Genomic DNA, 24,762 nt, shown 5'->3' with positions numbered 1-24,762 from the left:
ACAGAACTTTGACTTTGGGCATCTGGTAAAACTACAAAACACTGGGAGACAGGGATGATACCAATAAGGTTACAGCCTATGTCACATTCTTTCATAAATAACATTGACAGGGATGTTTATGATGAAAAACTGGCGAGTTGTCAACTTTCCTAACACAGCCAAACATCAAGCAAGCGCAACACAACACATAGCAAGACAGTGAATAAGTTATTACTGACTAGTCTAACAGAAAGAAGGACAGCTTGGCATCTGACCTGCATTCTTTTGTAACTTTTAGCTCTCGCCAACAAGTAAAAGCCAGTCCAAAATGTACTCTTTTTCGGCCTCTTGCTTGGTTACTTTTTTCTTTTTCTCTTCCAAAGTCAAAGTCAAAGTCAAAGTAGCTTTATTGTCAATTACTTTGCATGTTAAGACATACAAAGGAATCGAAAAAAAACGTTTCCCACTCTCCCACGGTGAAACATATAAAGTGCACACGCACAACAACAGATAAGACAAGACATATAGATATACATATAGTTATAAACATACAGATACATGTACAGCAGCATAAGTTTACTTTAAAGTGAGGTTATGGTAGTACAAAAAAATCCTCGCTTCCTCTGACAACATCTTCCTCGGTTTCTTCGTCGCCTCTACCATGATGTCCATACAGAGAATACTGCACTAGCTTTCTCTATAGCTATCATATGGGTGTAGTTGTTGTTGCGTGAGGTGGTGATGTCATGCCAGATAGTGTTCGGGTGTCAGAGTCTGACTCTGATTGCCAAAAAGTGTCTGAGTTACGTAGTGTCCGGGTTACGTAATGCTAGCGTTGGTATAGCAACTGTCACTCAAGAGTCGTTCGAAAGCCAATATGACGTCACACTACGGATACTATTTGGCACCCGGACACTATTTGGCATGACAGTGCCATAAAGCATTACGTAGTTCTCGCGAGAAGTCAGTGCAATACCAGGCGCAACAAGCATGCTGTGGCGGTGGCACAGACGCCAGTCTCCGTAATACAAGTCAGTGTACCACCAAAATTATTTTGAAGCTGTTGTTTTAAGGTTAAATTGTTACATAATGTTGCTTTAAGAGGATGTGAGAGCATTCAACTAACTTAATGGAAACTTTCAGTGTTGTTACAAGTTGTGTAAGGGTAATTTTTTGTGAGATTTTGAAAAGCACCAATCAAAAACTTGAGCACTTAAGGAGCCAACTTTTGTATCAGTGAAATTGGATGGATAATTTACCTTCAATCACCACTAGTAGAAGGACTGACATTTGACATGACAGTTACTGGTTCGCTAAAGTGGCACTAGTGATAATTATAATAATAATAATAATAATAATAAAACAGTATTCATATAGCACCTTTCATGCAAAAGAATGCAGCTAGGTGATAATGCTAGGAAGAGGTCTCAGCCACCTTGCACTACCCCTCACAAAGATTTTAGCTCCACCTCAATTCTCTCTGACCCACATTATGATAGGCTACAACTTTTAATTCTGTACATGTTTTACAAATTGTGTTGCCAGAAAAATGTGATCCTAATGAAGTGAGCCTATTGAAATAAAAAAGAACATCTAGGATGTAAAAACATTTACATGCAACATAGAGTGTGGGAGTGACCGTCTTCATTTTGTATGCAGCATATTATCATTCCAGATAGCAGTTTTAGCAGTGCCTCTGTCTGCGCAGATAGCAAAAGGCCAGTGGACCACTGTCAGCACACTGGGGGCAGAGCTGGCGGTTTGCAGGCCTTTCGCTCATTGGTTTTTGGGTGGTTCACTGGAGAGTTACAGAGAAACGGCGCATCGATTCACCATTTGCTTTAAAACTAATTTTGTTCATTTATTTTCAACAACCCTTAAAGATACAGTGTATAGTTTTTAATGGCATCTATATGTAGAAATAGAATATGGTAGTCATATTTATGTTTTCATTAGTGTATAATTACCTGAAACTATGAATCATTTAGTTTTTTCATTAGCTTCGTATCTACGGAGTTGAGCCCTCTTCCACGGAGTCCGCCATTTTGCACTGCCATGTTTCTACAGTAGCCCAGAACAGACAAACAACAGTACTGGGTCGAGATCGGGCTTTTCGCATTGTTATGGCATTTGACAGCCACTGGAGGTATTCGTACATGCTTGTAAAGGGAAGGGTATTCAGCTGGTTGCAATTCAGCAAACTCACCACTAAATGCCACTTAAAACTACACACTGTGCCTTTAACATTTTTATAGATAGCCTATTACTAGTGTGAAGCCTATACCATAGGTTTTAATTGACCACCTAATTTTTCACCTGGAGAGCATTGAGAACAATGAACTTCTTCTGTTTAGAGAATATTTTGAATAGACAATGCCATGGATATTGCAGTGCACCTCACAGCTGCCTGTGGAATCTAAATAATCAATGTTGGCCAGTATGGTGTATTATTTCAAGCTATTTAACTGACCAAAACGAAGCCACCTGTTTCTACAGAAGTGATCCATGCTTACTGGTTAGGCTATTTTATGGGACATTTCGACATATCTATGATGTAGGCTGTGGGGTACGGATATTTATTGCCTAATATGGACTGTCGGCTATCTTAGTTCGTCAGCAGATCAGGCTACAGCCCAATAACTTTGTACTGGTAGTTCACACAATATTCCTCTATGATTGTATAATTTGTATGATTAGTCCTATATGACTGTGTGTGATTCATACTTTACGGTAAACCAATGACTGTAATACAATATGTTTTACAGTCATTGTCGTAGACCAATCAGTTCTTGCATACCGCCCATAGTCGTCTATGATACCGCCGCCCTTTTACGTGATATGTGGTGGGCGGAATGATTTGGCCTGGTTGCCTGGGTGTGTGTAGTTCCGGCTGAAGCGGACATTTTGTGGATTTAGAGCCGAGGATAGACCGGAGTTGGGGATTGGGGAACGGGGTTTTCAGCCACATTTTATTCCCCCAGTTTGGTACTAGACTATATCAGCTAACTACTTAGATTGCTGCTAAACAGAGAGTGGCGAGTTGAAGTAAAGTTCACTGTTTTTTGTTAACGTTGACAAGGCGTCTTGAAGACAGTAATTATTATTTAGCCTGATATACACGCGAAACTCGACTGGCTAGCTAGCTACGATAAGCTAGCAGCATTCAACGACGCGAGCCCCTTCGTTAATTGGCATATAAAGAATGGCACTGAAACGAATTCACAAGGTAAGGCTTTTGGATACACCGGTCAGTCATCTTTCGTCAGCTAACGTTAGCTAAACTTAAATAGATATCTATGCAACTAGCATAGCTAACTTGTAACGCAGCCAATGACGGTATGAATTATTTCTGTGATCTGTTTGGGCCATCGATATATAACATAGCTTAACGTTATGGTATTGTAATACATCCTCTAAAACTAGCAGTCAAGCCAGAGAGAGATTGGCAACTTTGTTCATTTTATAGAAGTAATGAAACGATACTGTTTGTAGCTTGCTATCTGGCTGGTCACTTTAGCATACTCAAAACAGACGATGAAATGTGAACTGAATTTAGCTAAGGGTAACGTTAGCTCGCAGGCTTACTATTATGTTATGCTACGTAACTATCGTTTACTTTAGACAACGAATGTGTGTGATTGAGATTTGGCTAAAATTAACGTTACATTGTTTAGAATGCCTGTGTTAACCATCATGTCTACCAGTTTGATCACTCGCGTATTGCCTTCACTGGGGTGTTATGATCAAAATAGTCATGCTAGCCTTAGGTGTCCTATTGCTAGCTAATCAGCATGTCAAGATAAGTTGGCCTGGGTATCATAGTAACTTAACTGTTTGCTATCTTAGCGAAAGTTCGCTTGCTATGGTCTGTCAATTTATGGATTTAAAGCTAGATTGCAAGCTTTTGATAAACAAGAGATAACCAGACAGGTGTTTGACATGCCAGCTTATGTGATTGAAAAACTTAATATTTGAGTGGCTATTTAACTTACATGGTTTATTGACTGACGCTAGCTATGATGACTTATTTCAATGCTAGGTTGATATCCTAGTTAGTTTGCAAACATTAGTCGACTAACGCTAAGGGAGGGGTTTGTCTTGCTTCGCCCTTGACCAAGTTTTAGTCAACTTGGCCGGTTATGTGCATCTCTGTTGCTAATTTACCAAGTTAACGTCGTGCAACCTTATAGTTGGTTCGTAATAGTATGAGCGTAATAATATTATGGGTTTACCTTGCTGTTTCAATTCTCCTCATTCTGCCTAGTCGAAACCATAACAGCTAACACCAGGTATGATAAGAAAAAGTTGTGATATAAGTTTAGAGGCCTTTTTCATCCAGGCTTTGTAAGGCTATGTTCATACTGTCAGTCAAAATCCTATTTATGTGCATATCCGATTGGTATCCTATCATATGAAGCTAACTAGCAGGTCTGAACAGCCTAAAATCCCATCGAATCCGTTTTTGAATCCGGTTCAAACCACACTCGTTTGTGGTTTAATATACCATTTAAACCCCATTTTTGCCAATCTGTTTAAGTCTGACCGTTCTGATCGGATTCCAAGTGTTATCCTCCGTCTATGACTTTCCACGTAACATGAAATGAATGTGTACAGTACATCACACGCTCAAGAGACATGCTAGTTTGGTGGCGGAGGGAGTCATTGATAACCGGTTTCTGTCACTTTTTATAAATCCTGCGTCGCAGTTGCACTTTGTCATGTGGTAAATTCATATGGTAAATCAGAAAGCTAATTTATTGTTTCGTATCGTGTTGGTTTGTTTAATGTCTACTTTTCTTCCGGGTGCGATGTCATTACTATTGCAACCGATATAGATTAGACCGTAAATCGGGATTGCCACACGGACACAAATCGGATCTGAACGCTTGCAGTATCTAATGCAGGCAGTCAATCAGGGAGATTGGATTATGATCGGATATGCAAAAAAATCGGATTTGGACTGACAGTGTGAACCTATTCTTTGCATGAAGTGGATTTTAAGGGAGTATTTTTAGTGTTTAATATGTTGTCATCTCGAAATCTACAGAAAATCCGTCCGTGGCATTAGTAGATGGTACGATAAAACATTCTGGACCAATAATATTCAAACTATTGGTACAGAATCCTACTCCGTAGGAACTATAGTTCTGGTTCCATAGCCGGTGCCTACTAGTAATCCGGCCAGTTTGGAGTGGTTAGGTCTAAAATGATAACTTCATGTCCTATAGAAGGGAACACGAGTTATGGCAGACAGATGAGCTGTCTGTATCCCATTCCAGAAAGTGCCCGTTTTGAATAGGGACTCCCCGAAGGAAAGTTACTACAAGTGGAGGCTCATTTCCAGTGGGCATGTGCGCTGCCCTCCACCCAGTCTAAAATATGCATGTTTAAAAATAGATGCTCTACCCTCACTCTGGTATAGTTTAGCTCCCAAAGGTTTTGCCCAGGTGACCGTTTTGGCAGTTGAAACAGGTTGACTGCATGCATTTGAGATTCAAATTGCCCATCTGTTGTGAAGATAACTCTCCAGCATGTTGTCAACATCAGGAGTATTAGGGTTGAGACACAGGGTTGTTTATCTGCATGCCGTCTTGTTTTGACCGTCACTGGATGTCTGCATTGAGGAGGTCGGGTGGCTTTGTGGTGATTTTTAGTGCTTGACTTAGTATTACATATACTTAGTAATATCTGTAAGGTTTGTCAGGTGCTCTTTGAAAAGGTTGTCAGTCGTTTCTACTGTTGGGTACCATGGCATGATTAGGCTTTTGCTTCAACCATACTCGTTTCTCATGGTTCATCACATAAGGGCAGAGGCAAACTGATTCTATGTGGCCTGATGTGAGATGCTTGGTGAAGCTGTGGTCTGCATGGTTTGTTGTTTACCATTTCACACTCACTTTTAGCCAGTGTAAATACACAAAGAATTTGAGAACATCTCAGTTGTGATATCTCGCTCATCCTCTTTTTTTCCCCCCTCTCTCTCACTCAATGACTCAACATTTCTTGAAAATGCTCGCTGGGTTCTGTGTAACTTCAAGCACGCACTTTGAGGCTTTTTCTAAAGCGATGGGAGAGGTGAGATGTAAAGTAAGGGGCAAAAAGGACTAGATGAGGAGAAAGATGTAAAGGGTGTGGGTGGGTGTGTGGGTGTGTGTGTGTGTGTGTGTGTGTGTGTGTGTGTGTGTGTGTGTGTGTGTGTGTCCGTGTCCGTTCTTCCTTCGCTGGTGACTCAGGCCCTAGGGTGTTCCTCCACATAACCAGTAAAGCTCACCTGTGTTGAGTCTCACATCTACACTGTTCGCCTCAGCAGTGAGAAGGCCTGTCACAATTATTACAAAATCGCCTGATCGTGATTATTTGAGCTGACTGCAGTCATTTAGCATAATCGTTAGTCGTTTCCATTCACCTGTAAAACAGCTGGATGAAACTAACAAATGTCATATTTCATTCACCATTTCCACCATTTGAGATTTGACGGGCAGTTTTTAAATGCCATCATCTCCTTGCGCCCCCTTCTTGTGCTATGGTTTAATGAGTGGAGAGTTAGTGCCACAAATTGTTTCTAATATTTATGTTCAATGCCAATACATGACTCTTCTTCATGATGTATTATTCATCTCTGATTAGACTTATACTATAATAGGGACATAAAATGAACAGAAAACACAATTCAATCGTTAATTATTTGAATGAAAATGAAGTCACAAATGGTGTCATGATGATGACCGCCTTAGCAGGGAGTGCACAGAGCCTACCTTCTGTACTTTTATCATCCCTGTCCTGTTAATTCAGTCACTCTTCTCGGTCCTTACAAGAACAGCTTTCATGCGAAGGTCAGAATGACAGCAATTCATTGTACACACAATTTGCTTATGGAAATTCTTCTTTGGAATTGGCATATGAAGCTACGTGTGTCCTGCCATCACCCGCAGCCTGCTTAAAAAAATAAAATGTTTTTACCTTTTTATAGGAAGATGGCAGATGTGTCCTAAGACGAGGACCTTGAGCTTCAGTGTTCTAGCCTATCCAACCCTTACGCTCATGAGTACATGAGTCCCAAACTCATGAACAGAATTCAACGAGTGTAGTGCACATTTCATAAAGAGCACAGTGTGGTTGATCCATGCAACCAACGTTTTAATTTCCGCATGTACATCCCGTGGCCATCTAGTGAACTTTGCTCTGGACTAAGGCCTACCTGACAAGATTATGTAACTAACTATCAGTGATCTCTGGACAATGAACCGATGATTTTAATCTGAAAGTGAACAATAAACAAGAAGCTTAGCCTTCCTCAATGTATTTTCTAAGGACAATGGTGTTTTCTGTGTTAATGTCTGTTTACATTGTGGTTAGCCTATAGGTTGGCTACCACTCTGTGGAAGTTTTACATTAAATTGGATGAATAGGCCTGCTACCTCAATATATTATGGAGGTTGGGGTTATCAGGTGTATGGTTAAACTTTCAGACAAGGAGTCATGGCTGGACAGTAGCGTTCAGATTAGTTTCCCTAATAGTGTCTGATTGTGCACACAACCCTAGAACAAGGCTCCAAATTGGAAAGGCGTTTACGAGGTGTTGAGAGCCCTGACCCAGATATTGGCCAGTGGATATCTCGCTTTGCTCATGTTCTGCACTTTAAGGTTCATGGTTCCTCAAGGGTAAATGGCAGGCAGATCTTGGCATGGTTTTTCACCCCTTCAAACTCAGTAGTAGCATGCTGGATTAGTGTCAGACAGGGCCTTACTGAGGCGTCACCATAGTTGCATTGTACCTAGTACGAGTCAGTCAGTCACTGCCGGGGACAGGTTTCAGAGAATCCTCAGGTGAGATAAGCAGAGAATATTTTAGGCTGTTGAATCAGGAATAACCCGGTCTCTGTTATGGCCTGTTAGGCTGCTTTTTTTTTCCATAAAAAGTTAATCAGCTGCAGCTTATTGTAGACAAGTGTGTTGTGTTAGTAAGCTAGTGTTGTGGAGCCCTCCCGCCCGGTGTGAGTATAGGTCATGTCCAGACATGTCCAGGAGGAGTGATGGCCAGTGCTTTTTGAGGAAGGGTAGAGTTGCACTTCCAGAGGTCCACCTGTTTTCATGCATTTGGAAATGAAAAGGCAGTAGTGTGTTCATATGATTGACGGCAGCAGTGTCACAGCATTGCTTGAACTGGAGCTGGTCCAGTTGATTTTGTTTACAGTTTAATTGTGGACGGGTTTAATTTGAGCATTGACCGTTGCAGTTTATATCGGTGACGTAACGCTTTACTCTCAAAAGGTCAATGCGAGACGTTGTGCAGATTTATTAGCGAATGAGAGGCGGTCATGATTATTTTGAAAGTAACATGATTTGTAATGTTAGGTCTTCCAAAGCAGCTTAAATCAGTCAACCAATTCGTAACTTTAGAATCGGGCCATGAACTGGTCCATGTTACGTTTAGATCGATCCAGGCATCTGTGTACCGATGTAATCACATCTTTACTGTTAAAACCAATCAATGTCACCATCGATGTGATAATGAGTGCTGTTTTTGGTTAGGATGGCATTATAACACTGATTCCCTAATCTAGACTCTTTGTCCTTGTTTCCATAGGAACTAAATGACCTGGCCCGTGACCCACCAGCACAGTGCTCAGCTGGGCCAGTCGGAGATGACAGTAAGCCTAAATCACCTCTTATGTCATCTAGTTTAGTCCATGCAAGATAGGCTACAACTTCTCTTATGCTAACTTGCGCTCAAACTCTCTTTCAGTGTTCCATTGGCAAGCTACTATTATGGGGCCTGTAAGTATTACTGCGGCATGCACAATGTTTGCTTTATTATGTCTCCAGTTCATTGCCTGTCCTAAATCCCTGTTTGTGTGATTTTTTCTTTGTTTTTGTTTTTGCAGAATGACAGTCCATATCAGGGGGGTGTGTTTTTCTTGACAATTCATTTCCCCACAGACTACCCTTTTAAACCACCTAGGGTAAGTAGCCCTTTTTTTTGTTAATGCTCTCCAATGCAACACAGACTCATGTGAACTTCAACTAAATGCGTACTTGTATATGGCATAGATAGAAGTCCTAGTCAAAAATATCTGAATGGCCCTCTTGTCGGTTTTGGACTTAATGACTTTGTTTTCTCTGCACAGCTTGCCTTCACCACAAGAATTTATCACCCTAATATTAACAGTAATGGCAGCATCTGTTTGGATATTTTAAGATCCCAGTGGTCGCCGGCATTAACTATCTCTAAAGGTAAGAGAGCCACCACCTGCAAGGCCCGAGAGGCTCATTCAAACAAAACAGTCCCTCCAGGATTAAGCAATGTTGCGCTTTAAATTCAAGCTTTTCCAGCAATTGCATGTCGCAATATTCTCTTTTTACCGCAATATTTCAGCAACCTCAAGAAAAACCCAAAGTCATGACATTTCAGCATTATTTGTGATTTATTTCTGCTTTTGTTTCACACAAAATCACCTCAATTTGAACCACAAGTTGAGAATTCCCTCAGCAAATTCACATACTTTAGGGGTGCAACAATCACAACAAACCCACACATTTCGCTGTTTGTTGACATTTGTTTTGTTCACATAATATCCCCACTACCCTGTGATGACACTGTGGACCATAGTGTTGGATTATATAGCACACAGCACTCAGTACTCTGCTGTTATTGACACCGCCCAGTGGGCAGTAGGCACATGCCCATGTCATTTATACATTTATAGAGCTTGACCTCCACCACCTCTGCGGCGTGTTCCTTCCACACTGCGCAGGGCAACAGTGGTATGTGGGTCATACCAGCATGCAGTTATCCTCACAAACAGTAGGGGGCAGTACAGAGAAAGGAATGCATGATGGCAGTTGTGCGACCCTGATATCTAAGTATTTTCACTCCTGCCACCTCACACACGCAAGTGTTTTGTCTCTACAAAACAGTCTTCGAGGTGCTGCAGTAGAACTTGACCTCCTGTCAAGATTAACACAGTTTGTTTTTGGAAGCACAGTTGTTGCTTCTTAGGTTATTGATACCAAAGAAAGAAAAACAACAACAGATGTTTTGTTTACTCTCTGACATCAATGAGAGACACGACAACGAGAGGGAGGCAGTTTATACAGGCATGACCTATAAGAAAGTGGTACATAAAGTTTTTTTTAAAGTCTCATTTTAGTGTCAATTAATTAAATTACTTTTACTTTGGGATGGTTTGGGCCCCATTTCTGTTCTATACTCTCAATGTTGACATCTTTTTGATGTGCCGGTCTCGCACAACACAGAGACGAATGCCGTGAATTCTCAATATATCAGTTTATGGAATATCTGCTGTGATTTTGGAGGACTGTTGAGCTATATGAAGAAGCCTGCGTGGCCCGTTTAGGAGAAGAATGAAATCTCAATGAAATGGATCACAATGCACTGTGTTTGAGAATACTTCCTCACGACACGCCTGTTTTTGTTCTCTTGCAGTTCTTTTGTCCATTTGTTCTCTCTTATGTGACCCAAACCCCGACGACCCTTTAGTGCCAGAGATCGCTCGCATCTACAAAACAGATAATGAAAAGTGAGTATGAGCCACAATGAATCGTAAAAGATCTTTGATGAAACATCATAAGCTTTTATACTCTCTTTTTTTCATTTGTATTAACACACACATGAAGATGGGACAGTTTGAGAGACCATGAAATGCACAGGTCCTGAATTGTATTTGTATTTGTATGTACTAGAAGCACATGTCAAGGAATCTGTTAAATGTAGCTAATTAATAAGCGCTGCTGACTTGGGGAGAATGACGACATGTAAAATGGGCCCTTTTCCACCTATCAGGTATAATAGACTAGCAAGAGAATGGACGGAGAAGTATGCAATGCTGTAGGGTTGAGGTGAGCCATGGTGAAACTGTCTTGCCAAAGGCTTGGCCTCCGAAAACACTAACTGCATTTGGCTGATGCACTTGTGCAGACTAAACCTCAAAGAGGTGTTTTATTTTTTGGTGTTTTTTTTTTCTTTTTTTGGAAGACCACATGTTCAATCATGATCAAACCATGAACGGACTGGATTAAGTGTCCGCGGGATTTGAAGGAAGTGGTATCAGGTGTCCACATTACTTTACAAGAAGCATATTTTAGTTCATAAACCACATTGTAAATATGACTGAATTAGTCAAAAGCTTCTTTTTCTATTTTAACCTTTCTTTTTCCACCCTGACCATCTTGTCTGGTGGTGCATGACCGGCCCTAAATACCTGCAATGGTTTTGTTTTTCTACCAATTTGCCCCAGAGGTGGTGCTCTACTTTTCAGAACACTTCTGACGGATGAGATTAAGCTTGCATCCCCCCCCCCCAAAAAAATCATACCTTCAGTAGGGATGGGTCATGATATTTGAATTTAATTATAAAAAAAGGGTTTATGTGACTCGTCATTCCCTGAGTTTGATGCCACTGTACAAACAGGAGATGCATGCAAAGCCAAAGACTACTACAGCTGTCAAAGCGCTGTGTGGAACTCCTTCAAGAATATAAACAAAAACAAGGTGCAGTGCAAACTCTGCTAGGTGAAGTGTGAATGGGACTCACTCTCTCCCAGACAACAATCTCTCAAACGACAGCGAGGACTGTCACTGGTCTGTGGCGAAACGTACGCCATTCTGTAACGCACCGCTAAATAAATAAAAAAATTGAAGCAGTTTAACACATTTTTGATCAGTGACCAGTACATGCGGAGTAAGCGACAAGGATTGCATGCAGTGGTAGCTAGATTAAGCTATATATATTGGCTGTCCCTCAGACTGGCATTGCTGCTGGAAGAAAATGGTTAATTTGCCTAATTATTTAGCCTCGGTTGCAGTGTATCCCGAAAAATTCAGGAAAGTTGCAGATGTGACGGTTAATTGAAAGAAGTGTCTCCTTTTATAGAGCAGTGAATCCAGATTTTTCTTTTGTGTGTGTTTTCCAAAAGATTTCTGCTTTTGCTTTGCTGTTGCCTCGGCAAAGACAATTCCTGAGTGCATGCATGGTAGAGCATGATGACCTCTTGGAGTGAAGTGGCTTATTCCTGTGAAATGGAATTGGGATTGGATTAGGAATTGTGTTTTTAAGTGTGTCAATTAAGTAAGCATTCAAATGAAGTGCAATAAGTTACTGACATGATTCTAGTTTACTGTGACCTTGCCAGTCTATGGTATGTGTGTGATTGTGAGCACCTCAAGAGAAATACTCCTTGAAGTTGCCTTGAAGTTGCCTTTCTTGCATGGCCTGTGCAGCAAATGTTGTCCATCTTTTTTAATGTCCACTACTGACTTGTTGCTTTCTTCGCCATGTTTCTCTCTCTCTCTCTCTCTCTCTCTCTCTCTCTCTCTCTCTCTCTCTCTCAGGTACAACAGAATAGCTCGGGAATGGACTCAGAAGTACGCCATGTGATAACCGGTTCTAATCAGGCCAGCGTCCAATTCATTCTTGTTGGAATAAATGTTTACCTAATTTGCCCCCCCCCCCCCCCCCCCCCCCCCCCTCCCCTCCCCTAATATCTCACCTTTATGTTCTTTATATCTCCATCTTCCTCACTCAAGATGGAAAAAGATGAAATCATTTTATTTGTTGGTCTCCACGCGGGGATGACCTTGCAAGCAGCACTTTTTTTTTTTTTTCTCCCTCCCTCCATAGTTCATTTTTGCCGAAGACGCCCCCCTTGGGACTGAGCTATCCACGAAGCATGTATGTGGACCTGGCCACAGCCACTTGTTAATGGGGGGGGGGAAATGTAGAAATCTGACAAAAACAACGGCAGTAAAAACCGAAAGAAATGCAAGGAGAAAAAGAAAACACCCAATCGCTTCAGCAGCTGGGACCGACACAAGGTGCAAAATCCCGACCTGGGACTGTCTCCCGTTGTCGTACCTGTTCCGTTTGGGATAACCTCCGGGTTGGTGCTCCAGTATTATAATGTTGTGAGCTTCTACAATAGCAATCATGAACGATGATCTGTGAAAGAAAATAAAAATTCTCGCTCATAACTGACTGTTTCTGAGGCAGACAAGAGCTGCTTGTCTTATTATATCAGCAGATAAGGAAAAGAAAAATATATATTTTATGCATGTGAATTAAAAGTTAAAAAGGAAAAAAAATATGGTTGTATGTTCTGCTGAAATGTGATGTCTGCAGATAGGAGAGTTGGAGGAGATCTTCACTTGTCCACTTTTTTTGTTACTCCTGTTGCTGTCTCCCCCCCCACCCCCACCCCCCTTATGTTGTTGTGTTTCCTGTTGTTTTAAGATCCCAGGAGCTCTTAGTTCATCTGTCCTCCTCAACACTGTCCTCTTTGCACTGAATAGTCAATTCAAAAAATTTGGGACGACTGATCAACTAATAGCTCTTCCTTTTGGTTTTTATTTTTTTTTCTCAATAAAGTTGCAAAAAAGCGAACAAAATAAACGTGGTAACCTGGTGCAGTTTGTCTGAAAGACATGTTATTCTGATCTTTTCTGTTGGATCAACAAAAAGGGTACATTTTTTGCTCTGGGAAACCAATGACCTTTTTTTGTGATTACATTGGATTGTTTCTTTTTAGATGGTACATAATATGTGTGCTGTTGATTATACCAGATGGCAGTCTCTTACTGGACACTTCTAGTTCATTATATGCTTACCCACATCTTGTGGAGGTTTTCAATAAAGATCACTTTTTTTCCATTCAAAAATAGTGAGATGGGTCTTCGGAGTGTTTTTGTAAGTGATCGTTTGTGTTTTAACACCAAAAGTGGGTTCACTGCATTTAGGTTAGAAACTAGAAAAAAATATTTTAATTTTTTTTTTTTATAGTTTTGGTGGGGGGAAAATAACACCCAACATGATGGCAATTATGATGGTTAATGTCAGCCATCTAACTTAACCATAAATGGCTTAACTTGGACCACGCTCCAAAACTGACTGTTTCGGTGATCCACTACTGCTGATTCCCTCCAGTAGATATGCTTTTGCCCAGCTGATGTGAATCATATTTTGTGTATCTCATGCGTGCTACTTTCTTGCGCATAGCAGGTTCCTGTCTATCTAGTACCGCACCTCACGCCAACTGAAGCAGCACGTGCAAAGAATAGCAGCAGCTCTCTCTGCCCTGAAGGCTCTCAACAACTGCACAACTATTCATAGCCCTCCTAATGATAGCACCCCTCCTTCAAGAGGAATGCCCCCCCCTCTCCCAATGCCACCTCGTCTCTGTTACCCACCACCCGCCCTTATTTCAAAGACCTGGCTGGGACGTGAGGAGAGCTCCATACTGCCTGACACGGGGGCCCAGGTGTAGGTGAGGCATGTGGAAGTGTGGCAAAGAACCAGACTGAGAAGCTTCACGTTGGTGTCAGTTGCTATTCTGCGTTCCACCCTCAGGGTCAGGGGGAAGCTGTTGTGAGTTATGACCAACTTTTGAGACTAATTTGAAGCAGGTGGTTGGTCACTTTGGACAGAGACATGGTTTAACCTCAAGCAGTTAGTTGAACACTCAACAAGGTTTTTGATTATAAGACTATAATTGCGGTAACATTTGTAGTCATTGAAAACCTAATGATATCAGAAGATAAGATACATTTTGGCTGATTCACCTGACAGATTTGCAAATGGGAAATCATTTAAAATATAGATATATTTTAAGGAATCTGTCCCTATCCCTATTAAGACATAAATTAGGATCTTTAGGATTATAAATTCTACTCTTATTTTGAAATGTTTGTCTTGTTCGTCCTCCATGTTTACACGATCATATTAGCCTTGTTAATCGTAGGGTAAATATAACCAAGATAAAGCCTTTGTTTGAGTAAACGTCAATTAGCGTGAGTCAGATTTTTTTTCCATTCATGGTGCGTCTATTTTCACACTAAGATATGTTTCAGTTAAAACCTCTCTGCTACGTCGCTATAAATTAGGTTATCAAGTAGAGCTAATACAAAAGTGAGAAGTCTGACGAGATTCCCCCGTTTAGTAAGTTTCACTGGTATGGGAGATATGAGGGTTGGCCACAAGAGGGCAGGTTTGCGAGATTATGTTGTGAATGTTACATGCTAGTTCATTTCACGTTGCGTTACGTCACAGGGAATTTCCAGTAAGGAAGTCAAGTTTTCTGTACAAACACCGCTCGATCCTGACATTATCTATTGTGTCAGGCACTTTGTGAAATTCATTATACCTTCGCACGGATTTGATGCATCTAGACCTCGGTGTTTTAGCTGTAATCCATCGGAATTGTTGATGCAAATGACTTTGACAGACTCATGCTGACGCGCTGTCCGATTTGGCGAGCTTAGTGACTTTGCTGCGGCATGGCGCAATAATTAGCCAAAGTAGATTCTGATTTTGAGTTTGGGTTGACTGCAACTTTTATGTTGATCCTGGATATAGGACTGTAACTCAGAAAGGTAAGGCCGTCATGTGTTCTTATCTACCGACAAAGCTTTGTAGCCAAAGTGCTCATCTTGAGAGGGGGGGTATTGGCTCTATCAATAGGCTAGGGTTGTTGTGATGATTGCTGATCCACTTCCTTGTTCTGACCACTGTGTGTCTTAGTTGAACATAGTCTCGTTGACCTTTGGATCTGTCTTTAACGGTGTTGTGGGGTTGTGTCTAAACTGGTTTACAGGACACACAATCCAGTCTTAAGTGTGACAGTGAACAGTAGACTTCACCTTCGTCTCAACTAATGGGCAACTGTAACTTTTAAAACAAAGAACGGAGTGGTGGAAGGAGCATGGTCTCAACTGTTGACTGTTTTCCTGGAGTAACATTAGCGTAGTTCCCTAGTACATCATGTCACACAAACATTACCATGTTATCTGTAAGGTGGCAATGAATCACAGATGTTACCATGTTGAAACCTCTCGCTGACAGATCTTTAAAGTTGGATGTTTATGTACAAAAATACTATGTGTTTTATCCCATAGCGAAGTATCAGTCTTGTCTGTGACATGGAATTCGTCGATAATGCATCAGGTCAAAGCCAGTGATGTCACCAAAAGATCGCCAAGATGAGGCACTAAATTGACGTGTTGCTATTATTGCTATTTTTGAAAGAAACCTTTAGTATTGCATCTCTACGTTTTTAGTAAGTCACTCAATGCCTCTCCAAAATATAGCCTATTCCTTGACTCATGCTGATCGTTAATCGTGACCTGAGTTTTAATTGTGTATGTGTTTTGCTGTTTGTTTGTTTGTTTATTTATTCATTTCTTTTTTGGTCCCAGGAATCATGGCCGAAGACGCTTCATACCTTCATCCACAGGTTAGTAGCGTCTCAGCACCCAGCATAACACGAGCAGATTAGGCTGGAATTTCAGACTTTACTATGAACTTAAGTGCAGGTTGAAGAGATGCAGCTACCAAGTTCTGCGGTGAACCTTTAGGCTGAGGTCTTAAAAAAACACTGTGGGACCAAAAGAACCAGGGTCAAATGTACTAGTGTGCTTTTTGTTGGAATATATTGGAATATTTAGCATTGACCACAAGAGGATCTTATTCACCCTATAATAGCCACAATGTTTTTGAACCACTCAAGGCTTATACCTTAAGTGATTATTTGAATGTCAAAGGCATTTTTCTGGAATGTACGATAGAGTCAGCATTATTTTTAATTTTTTTTAAGTTTATATGCTTTAGAGATAGTGATTTGGGCTGGGGCTTGGAACACCCATACAATCCATGCTACAGTAGCTGGTTGTAATACACTATTTGAGCTATTATGCAGAACCTCCCAGGAAGTAGATAGAGATGCTGGTGTGGCATGCATGCTCGATTGCTGCTCACAGGAAGTTGTTGAAATACGCTGAGGTTTGCGTTTCTGAACAGCCTCCACCTTGGGCTACCTGTTGAAGCCACCACATGGAACGCAACAGGCAGCTAGAACGTGCTTTTTGCAGACACTTGTTATGAGCTTCAGGGGCCTCTTGTCACTTCAGTCAGTACACCACTAAAATCTTTTTTTCATGAACATTCTCAGGTCAGCCAGCACAAGCTTGTTGTCTGGCTGTGACCACCTGAAGATTAGTTGAATTAATTTAGGAAGGTTTCAGTCATTCTTGTTTGAAAGTTCAGAGTTCAAGAAATGAAACCCTTCTCTCTCCTTTTTCCTCACAGTTTTATGACGCTTATAGCTTAGAGCCCAGCTGGATCGACCTAGAACCTCCTGTGAACCTCCCTAACATGTCATACTCCAACAGCCTGAGAATAGGTAAGAACTTGAAAAAGTGTCATTCCTCTAACTGATCACTAGAAATATGACAGAGGTTTCATGTGGTTTAACATATGGTTTTTAAATGTGTGTGTTCTAGATTTAAAGAGTGACCTTAAAGTGAACTGTAATCAAATCTAGTCTCTTGGGACATTCCAAAACCATATATGAAAACAACCGTAAACTCCCAGACCTCAGTCAGTGTCTCTTACAGCGAACCATCGTTCAGATGAATCCATTCAGAGGAGTTTCATGATGTCATTGTGAAACTGCTCTCCTGGAGAGTGACTCTCAGTGCCAGCATCTTCGATTTTCTTTTCTTTGGGCACTCTCACTTCTCGGTCTGAAAGGAGAGGTTGAGTGACGAGTCCTTGTTTGAGTGTACTGGGTACAGCCAGACAGCCCTGTGAGCTACACATGCACTGTGGCTGGGAGTGGGTAATGAGGAGAGCACGCACATATAGGGAATCCTCATGTGAGGATATACCTGGTATATGAAAATAATTGGAACTTTGGAGAAGGGTTTCCACATAACTTAGGATTTTTCCATAGACACATCAGAGCGGATGGACGCTGAGTACTGAAATTTAACTTGAAATACTAAACATCACTGTTACGTTCATACATGTACGTAAAGAGCTGGTATGTAAGAAAAAGGCTGAGAGGTGCTACAACACCAAAGTGACTTATGTTGCACTCATGTTGTCTTCTAATATAAGTAAATGGCTGGGAAATTATTCAGAAAATCACAGTGTCTTCAAGCTCAAACCTGATGAAGTGGCTATCATTGCATAAAAGAGTTGCAACAGAAATTCAGCTTCAAGTTTTCAGCCTGATGCATTAGGCAATCTAAATAGGTTTCACCATCAAAGTACATGTGCTACCCAGGGCAACCGGCACTCTCCTGCCTGCCACCTCCCCCAGAAGTGTTTGACACGGAGAGGATGTGGTCAGGACCGTGTCCCTGTTCAAGGCAGGAAGGGGAAGAGTTCTTCGGTACAAGCAAACGCACTTCAGCCGGAGGAGATGCGAACCGCCCCACTCTCTTTTTTTCTTTTTCTTTCTGATTGTTGATGTGTGGTTGTCTCTCAATAGTGCTGACACGTCTCACGTTGTGTTGTAGTGTTCACTGACCCCTTTGGAGGTCAGGAATACAGTACAAATTACAGGAATCTCTGAGAGCAAAATGGATGTAAATTGTGTTAATAAGTATGTAATATGTATGTGTATTTGCATCTATTTGTGTGTGCGTATGTGTCAGTAAAATGCAGAGCATTAAGAAAACACAATTGAGGAATCTTTAGATGGGGTTAGATTATGATAGTTAATGAACATCTCCATTTTTTTGTGCAGTTGATGGACCTTTCGTTCAGATTGCAGAGCAACCTAAACAAGTAAGTTTTCACCAATACTAACTGGAATCTTTGGGTGTATTGCATCAACATGCAACACTGCAGATGTGCTAATATTGCCAAGTTATATATCCGTCAATCAAAACTGTTGAGATGTGGATTTTATGTCAGTTCATACAAAAACAAATGCTATATCTGAGGCGTTATCAGTTTAATTCTCCTTGGCTGTGGTAGGCTAACTGCATTGTACAATGTCCCTGGAACTTGAAGAGTAAAACTAAAGATATGAGTAAACTATGCAAGGAGGTTCCAACGTAAATGGATATCTGGATATCTCTGTAAATGAGAGAAATATTCTCACAATGTCTTACACATGATTTCAAAATAGCATGTTATCCTTAAGTCTAGATTACGGTAGTGTAATTTTGTGGCTTGATGTAAGTTGAGAAGTCGTGGCAAGTTCAACATGTTTGGTCATGAAATGCAAAGATTTCCCAGCCAATCTACGTATAGATCAGTATTCTAGACATGGCTCATCTGATGTGTGCTGAGCTGTGTGGAGCAGTTGCAGTTACAGGAGGCTGATATTCTCTCTCTCTCTCTCTCTCTCTCTCTCTCTCTCTGTCTCTCTCTCTCTCTCTCTCTCTTGCTCTCTCTTTCTCTCTCTCTTGCTCTCTCTCTCTCTCTCTGTGTCTCTCTCTCTCTCTCTCTGTGTCTCTCTCTCTCTCTCTCTGTGTCTCTCTCTCTCTCTCTCTTGCTCTCTCTCTCTCTCTCTCTGTGTCTCTCTCTCTCTCTCTTGCTCTCTCTCTCTCTCTCTCTCTCTCTGTCTGTGTCTGTCAGAGGGGCTTCAGGTTTCGCTATGGCTGTGAGGGCCCGTCTCACGGGGGCCTCCCAGGGGCCTCTAGTGAGAAGAACAGGAAGACGTACCCTCAAGTGAAGGTAAGACTCACACTCTCTCTCTCTCTCTCTCTCTCTCACTCTCACTTTCTGTCTCTCTCTCTCTCTCTCTCTCACTCACTGTCTGTTTCTCTTCTCCTCCTATTTGTATGTACCCCCCCACTCTTATCTTTCTCTCTCTGTCTCCTTACCATTATGTTCTCCTCCCATCTCAATGTGTCTCGGCTCCTCTCTCTCTCTCTCTCTCTCTCTCTAACTCGTCTCTCCCTGTCCCCTCTATGCTTCCCTCCGTACCACCCTTCTCTCTCGCTCTCTCTCTCTCTCTCGCCCCCCTAGCCTTCTTCTGCAACGTTGCCCCGTTGGGAATTTCCTCATGTGTCAGAGGTGTAATTAGTAGGAAGCGCAGCGTGCCGTCACCGACGGGAAACGAGGTGTTCGCCGCACGGCTCTGCTCTGCTCCGCCCCCCCCCCCCCCCCCCCAATCGGCCTCTCAGACAGACTCAGACACGCAGAGCAGCGCGCTGCAGACAATGTGCTGTCTGTTGCTGCCCCAGAGTGCAAACCTCAGCGCTGTAACAAGAAACCTGGTTCATCGCCACAGTGCTGGCTGATGTCGCGCAATCGCTGAACCCAGTGCGCGCAGAAACCATTGCAGACACACACAACTGCGTGTTGCATGTTTTGTGTCTTGTGTTCTATGTGTTATTCTCTATCTTTCCCAGACATATTCCCACCCCTCCCCCTGCCGTCAAAACATAGCACTGTACTGTGTGTGTGTGTGTGTGGGTGGGTGGGTGTATGAATGCATGTATGAATTGGTTTTACTGTGTAAGTTCTGGTCAGGTGACTAGACTAGGCTAGGTTGTGTGTGTGTGTGTGTGTGTGTGTGTGTGTGTGTGTATTTGTTTGAATGTGGTACATCATGCCCATTTAGTTTATGAAACATGGCTTTTCATGGTGCTACACGCTGATGCTAATTCTGTGAAATGATGTCCTCGAGTGCTAGTTCCCAAAATACACCTCAGGCATTGTTGACAGGAGGAAATAACAGAGTGTGTGTGTGTACAGAGTGTGTGTGTGTACAGAGTGTGTGTATTTTCTTTGCCCATTTTAGGGCTTCAGATTGAAACCACTTAAGCGTACCACACTGCATAGGTCTCAACACGCTAACACACAGGTCACACACCCTCACGCTCTCTTCTTCACTCTCTCTCTCTCTCTCTCTCTCTCTCTCTCTCTCTCTGTCTTTCTCTCTCTTTCGCTATCTCTCTCTCTGTCTCTGTGTGTCTCTCACTCTCTTTCTCTCTTTCGCTATCTGTTTCTCTCTCTCCCTCCCTCTCTTTTTTTCTATCTCTCTCATGCTTTTGAGGGGTCAGTAAAACCCATGATCTTGGGTGCTTTCCAACACCAGGCAGAGCATCATATGCCGTTGCTTATGTCATGGAGAAAGTTGACATTCAGGACTGTTTACAGAGCGCTCTCTCTCTCCTCTCTGCCTACCGAATGAAAAGGAAAGGAGGAATTCCCTCCACTCCTCTCGCATAACCTCCAACTTCCCTACTGAGGTTGTAACATGCGTGTCACAAATCAACACTCAAACATACAAACAGATGTTCGTAGTGTGTTTCCTCTTTGTTCTTCTTGTTCTCTCTCTCTCTCTTTTTCTCTCTCTCTCTCTCTGTCTCTCTCTCTCATGTTGAACTTGAAAGAAGGCATTAAGTGGAAATACACAATTTTGCCCTCCTGTTCTGATATTGTGTGGGATGCTGTTTCTTTTCTTCTTCTTCTTCTTCTTTCTCTTGTATTTTTTCTCGTGGGCTGAGGGTGTTTCGCTTTGATGCTCCTCGTGAGTGAGTCAAGTTGCCCAGGAGGAGAAAGTGCTCTCTCTCTCTCTCTCTCTCGCGCGCACAGGGGTGCTCAAAAGGGACTAACGCCCCAGACGGCGGGTGTTGCCACACTCTCCCCACAGGGGTGAGACGCCCCGCGGCAACCCCGCAGACGGCGCCAGCGGAGACAACAATGTCCCGTCGGCTGTGGTCCATCCACACTCGAGGCAACGGCAGCCATGGATCTATTCAAAAACTGCACTGTTGTGTAATTAATTTCACCCTGTCACCCAGCTCTCTCCAATTGTCAAAACCTTTTGGTCCTGTGAAGAAAGTCCCTCCTGTGGAGTGGAATCATTGTGGAAATCCCCTCCTCTTTTCTTGAAATATGACCGAAGAATGTTATTGTTTTGGCAGACTGATTAGACAGCTGTCACAAAGGTCTCCATGCCTACCTTATAGGCATGCGCTTACCTTATTTCTGTCTCTGTCGTACGCCCTGTTTCTATTTTTATTTCATTAGTTTTTTTCTCCCCCTATTTTTTGGCAAGAAAGTTACCTAGATGCAACCATCCACTGATATTATGCCCCAACCTTAAATCATGCATGCCAGCCCAGTGATGGATAGCACAATTGGATAGAATCGGAAAACATGATTATAATTAAAGCTAATGATGAGTGGGGTTACTGGTGTGTCAACACCCCTCTTTTGCTGGTGGAATACGCTGATTTATCTGATTGATTTGATTGATTGTTTTGGATCAGGGAACTTTCAGCAGTTTCAGCAGTTCCAGATTGGTGTTTTTTTATGTGCTTGTTTACCCGCTTGCGTTGTGCCATCGCGTCTTGAAGTTGATGTTTAAGCTCTGTGGCTCGGGTGTGTTGAAGCGAGGTACTGGTGCTTGACGGCTCTTTCACCGCAATTGTCTAGCACCGGGCGTGGGGCTTAAGGGCCAGTGAAGAAACCTCCTGATGAATGCATGAAAACGTTATCATTGAGAACCAAATAAGGAAATAACCTTGGCATAATCAACACTTCATCCATTCTTTTTTTACCATTTGAAAAGGGTTATGAGGTCAGTGTACCAAATCACCAAGTAGCGTTGCGTCGATGCCAGTCCTACAACATAGCCTGCTATTGTCTTATCTAGTCAAGGGACTTTCCTCTCTTGATTAGTTCATCAAATATGGTAAACCCCGTATAATGTGGAATCATAATGATATTCACAGATGGGTCATGTTCTTTTGCTTTCTTGCCACCCTAGATGTTTTTCGGTTGGGTATGCAGGCTCCATCTACATTCTTCGACAGCTCGTTTTTACTCATTAGATTCATTGATGACATACAGTGACATACAGTATATATACAATCTATATGTACTGTGTACAATGTATACAATGTATACAATGTATATGATACTGTATGTATCTACAGTATATATACAATCTATAAGGATTCATTTACTCATTAGATTCCTGGTGAAAGTTTGGGTTGTGAAATGGGGCCAATTAGCATGTACTAGGCAGGTTTTGGACTCTCATGGTGTGCTCCTTGTGTTGTGTGTGCAGATCTGTAATTACCAGGGTCCGGCTCGTGTGGTCGTGCAGCTGGTCACCAACTCCAAGGACCCCCACCTGCACGCTCACAGCCTGGTGGGCAAGCAGTGTGAAAAGGGCATCTGCATCGCCGAGCTGCCACCCAAAGACAACACCATGAGGTATGGCTCTTCTCCATACACACACACACACACACACACACACACACACACACACACACACACACACACACACACACACACACACACACACACACACACACACACACAGGCACGACACATGCACACACACACACACACACACACACACAGGCACGACACATGCACACACACACACACACACACAGGCATGACACATACACACACACACACACACACACACACACACACACAGGCATGACAGATACACACACACACACACACACAGGCATGACACATACACACACACACACACACACACACACACACACACACACACACAGGCATGACACATACACACACACACACACACACACACACACACAGGCATGACACATACACACACACACACACACACACACAGGCATGACACATACACACACAGGCATGGCAGATACACACACACACACACACACACACACACACACACAGGAATGACACACACAGACATGACACACACACACACACACACACACACACGCACACACACATCCTTACTCACTCATATCCCCAAAGCCACAGGTTTGTGTAAAAGATGGTTCATATTCTTTCAGTTTCAATTCCTATAAAATTCAGGAAATGAAAAATAAAAGCGGTGAGTATAAATACAAAAAAGGAAAAACTAATGTTGAGTCCTTTGACACCCAGTCTGACTAATGAAGCTCATCATACTTATTACTTATTACTTGGTTCTTAATTTAAAATTGATTTAAAATAATCTTTGAAAACAAACCAATAAAAAATGGACCATAGATTTTGAATCAGTTGGTAGTGGTTGACATGAGATTTCAAATTCCATATTTCCTTATTTCAGATGGTCATTAGATTAGCCTCTTAAGACAAGGGTCACCCTCCCTCGAAACTCATAATAGAGATAGACCTCTACTGAGGCAATGCCTCAGAAGCAGAAGTTTTGCAATTCCTCGGTCAAAACAAAAGCCTGAGAATCACAAGAACGTGGTCCTGTGGCAATGAAGGAAAAGCCCTTTGGCAAACTCTGCGTGAGCCATATGTCAAATTATATGAAGGGATATTTTGATGAAGGACGTCACCAGTTTAGATTATGGGAGGATTGACGTGTGTTTGTTCTGAGCGGTTTGGGTTAATGATGCGTTTATGACCTTTTCAGAGTGGTGAGTAAGGTCTTGAGGTAAGTGTTAGAGGGTCTGTTTATCATCAGATGATATCTCACAAACTCAGGAAAAACTAATCAGCCTTAGGAGGTAATGTAAAAATGTCGTTGCTTATGAATGGACATCGATGAAAAAGAAAAACAAGCCTCTGGCTTGGTGGTCAGCCGTGGCCATTGTCTGTAAATCCTTGTCCTGTGCACACATCTGACAGACACTGGATCAGTGATTGAAAGAAAAAGTTTAAAATGGTTAGGAAATGAAGTTAAGAGGCTTACTCATCATCATCTTCATCAGTTTGAATATTAAAGGTTATGATTTCACCAGCAAGAAGTGCTCACCGGGCTCTTGTTGGCGAGAAAAAAGTAACCGCACTGACATTCTTGCAAGCAAATCTAACATAGCGGTATTTCTGGCATGAAGTAGAGTAGCTAATGACGGAATTTTTATTTTCGGCGTAGTGAATTATCCCTTTAATCCATTACAGTCCGTCATCAAGGAAACAGAGTTGCTAACTTCACTGAAAGGCCCGCAGCTGCAGGTTACACCAGCTAAGATTAGATTTAGTCACTTTCTGCTGACATTTATTTGTACCAATGTGTTTTATTTCTATATATATATATATATATATATATA

General features: G+C 42.0%; 2 protein-coding genes across 6 annotated transcripts in view; both read left to right on the top strand.

Moving 5' to 3' along the window:
* The first annotated feature begins 2,822 nt into the window (after positions 1 to 2,822).
* On the top strand, positions 2,823 to 12,466 carry LOC105912373 (ubiquitin-conjugating enzyme E2 D2). 3 transcript variants are annotated; one of them, XM_012841331.3, is made up of 8 exons: positions 2,823 to 3,205; positions 8,567 to 8,630; positions 8,726 to 8,757; positions 8,865 to 8,942; positions 9,108 to 9,213; positions 10,427 to 10,520; positions 10,784 to 10,839; positions 12,331 to 12,456. In XM_012841331.3, the coding sequence occupies exons 1-7, from the start codon at positions 3,182 to 3,184 to the stop codon at positions 10,830 to 10,832; spliced, it is 447 nt and encodes a 148-aa protein (XP_012696785.1). In that variant the 5' UTR covers positions 2,823 to 3,181; the 3' UTR covers positions 10,833 to 10,839; positions 12,331 to 12,456. The 3 variants fall into 3 exon arrangements, with proteins under 3 accessions (XP_012696785.1, XP_031442987.1, XP_012696793.1); XM_031587127.2 differs by lacking the exon at positions 12,331 to 12,456 and having other exon boundaries at positions 10,784 to 10,841; XM_012841339.3 differs by lacking the exon at positions 10,784 to 10,839 and having other exon boundaries at positions 2,824 to 3,205; positions 12,331 to 12,466.
* Positions 12,458 to 24,762, top strand: part of nfkb1 (nuclear factor of kappa light polypeptide gene enhancer in B-cells 1) — a 32,321-nt gene continuing 20,016 nt past the window's right edge. For 2 of the 3 annotated variants that reach the window (XM_012841605.3, XM_031587122.2), the window contains exons 1-6: positions 12,458 to 15,363; positions 16,186 to 16,223; positions 17,075 to 17,168; positions 18,522 to 18,562; positions 19,361 to 19,459; positions 22,812 to 22,960. In XM_012841605.3, the coding sequence (XP_012697059.2) occupies positions 16,191 to 16,223; positions 17,075 to 17,168; positions 18,522 to 18,562; positions 19,361 to 19,459; positions 22,812 to 22,960 (416 nt within the window). In that variant the 5' untranslated portion in view covers positions 12,458 to 15,363; positions 16,186 to 16,190. Of the gene's footprint in view, positions 15,364 to 15,885; positions 16,047 to 16,185; positions 16,224 to 17,074; positions 17,169 to 18,521; positions 18,563 to 19,360; positions 19,460 to 22,811; positions 22,961 to 24,762 lie in introns of all 3 variants that reach the window. The other variant, XM_031587123.2, reaches the window with a different exon arrangement.

Source organism: Clupea harengus, chromosome 20 (assembly GCF_900700415.2).
Source record: "Clupea harengus chromosome 20, Ch_v2.0.2, whole genome shotgun sequence".
Taxonomy (NCBI): domain Eukaryota; kingdom Metazoa; phylum Chordata; class Actinopteri; order Clupeiformes; family Clupeidae; genus Clupea; species Clupea harengus.
This window is presented reverse-complemented; position numbering and strand designations above follow the sequence as displayed.

Bases quoted from the DNA above. Each gene is read 5' to 3' on its own strand.
- LOC105912373 (XM_012841331.3), top strand. From the start codon at position 3,182: ATGGCACTGAAACGAATTCACAAG. The intron at 8,631-8,725 runs GTAAGCCTAAAT...ACTCTCTTTCAG, and splicing joins TGGGCCAGTCGGAGATGACA to TGTTCCATTGGCAAGCTACT. The intron at 9,214-10,426 runs GTAAGAGAGCCA...GTTCTCTTGCAG, and splicing joins GGCATTAACTATCTCTAAAG to TTCTTTTGTCCATTTGTTCT.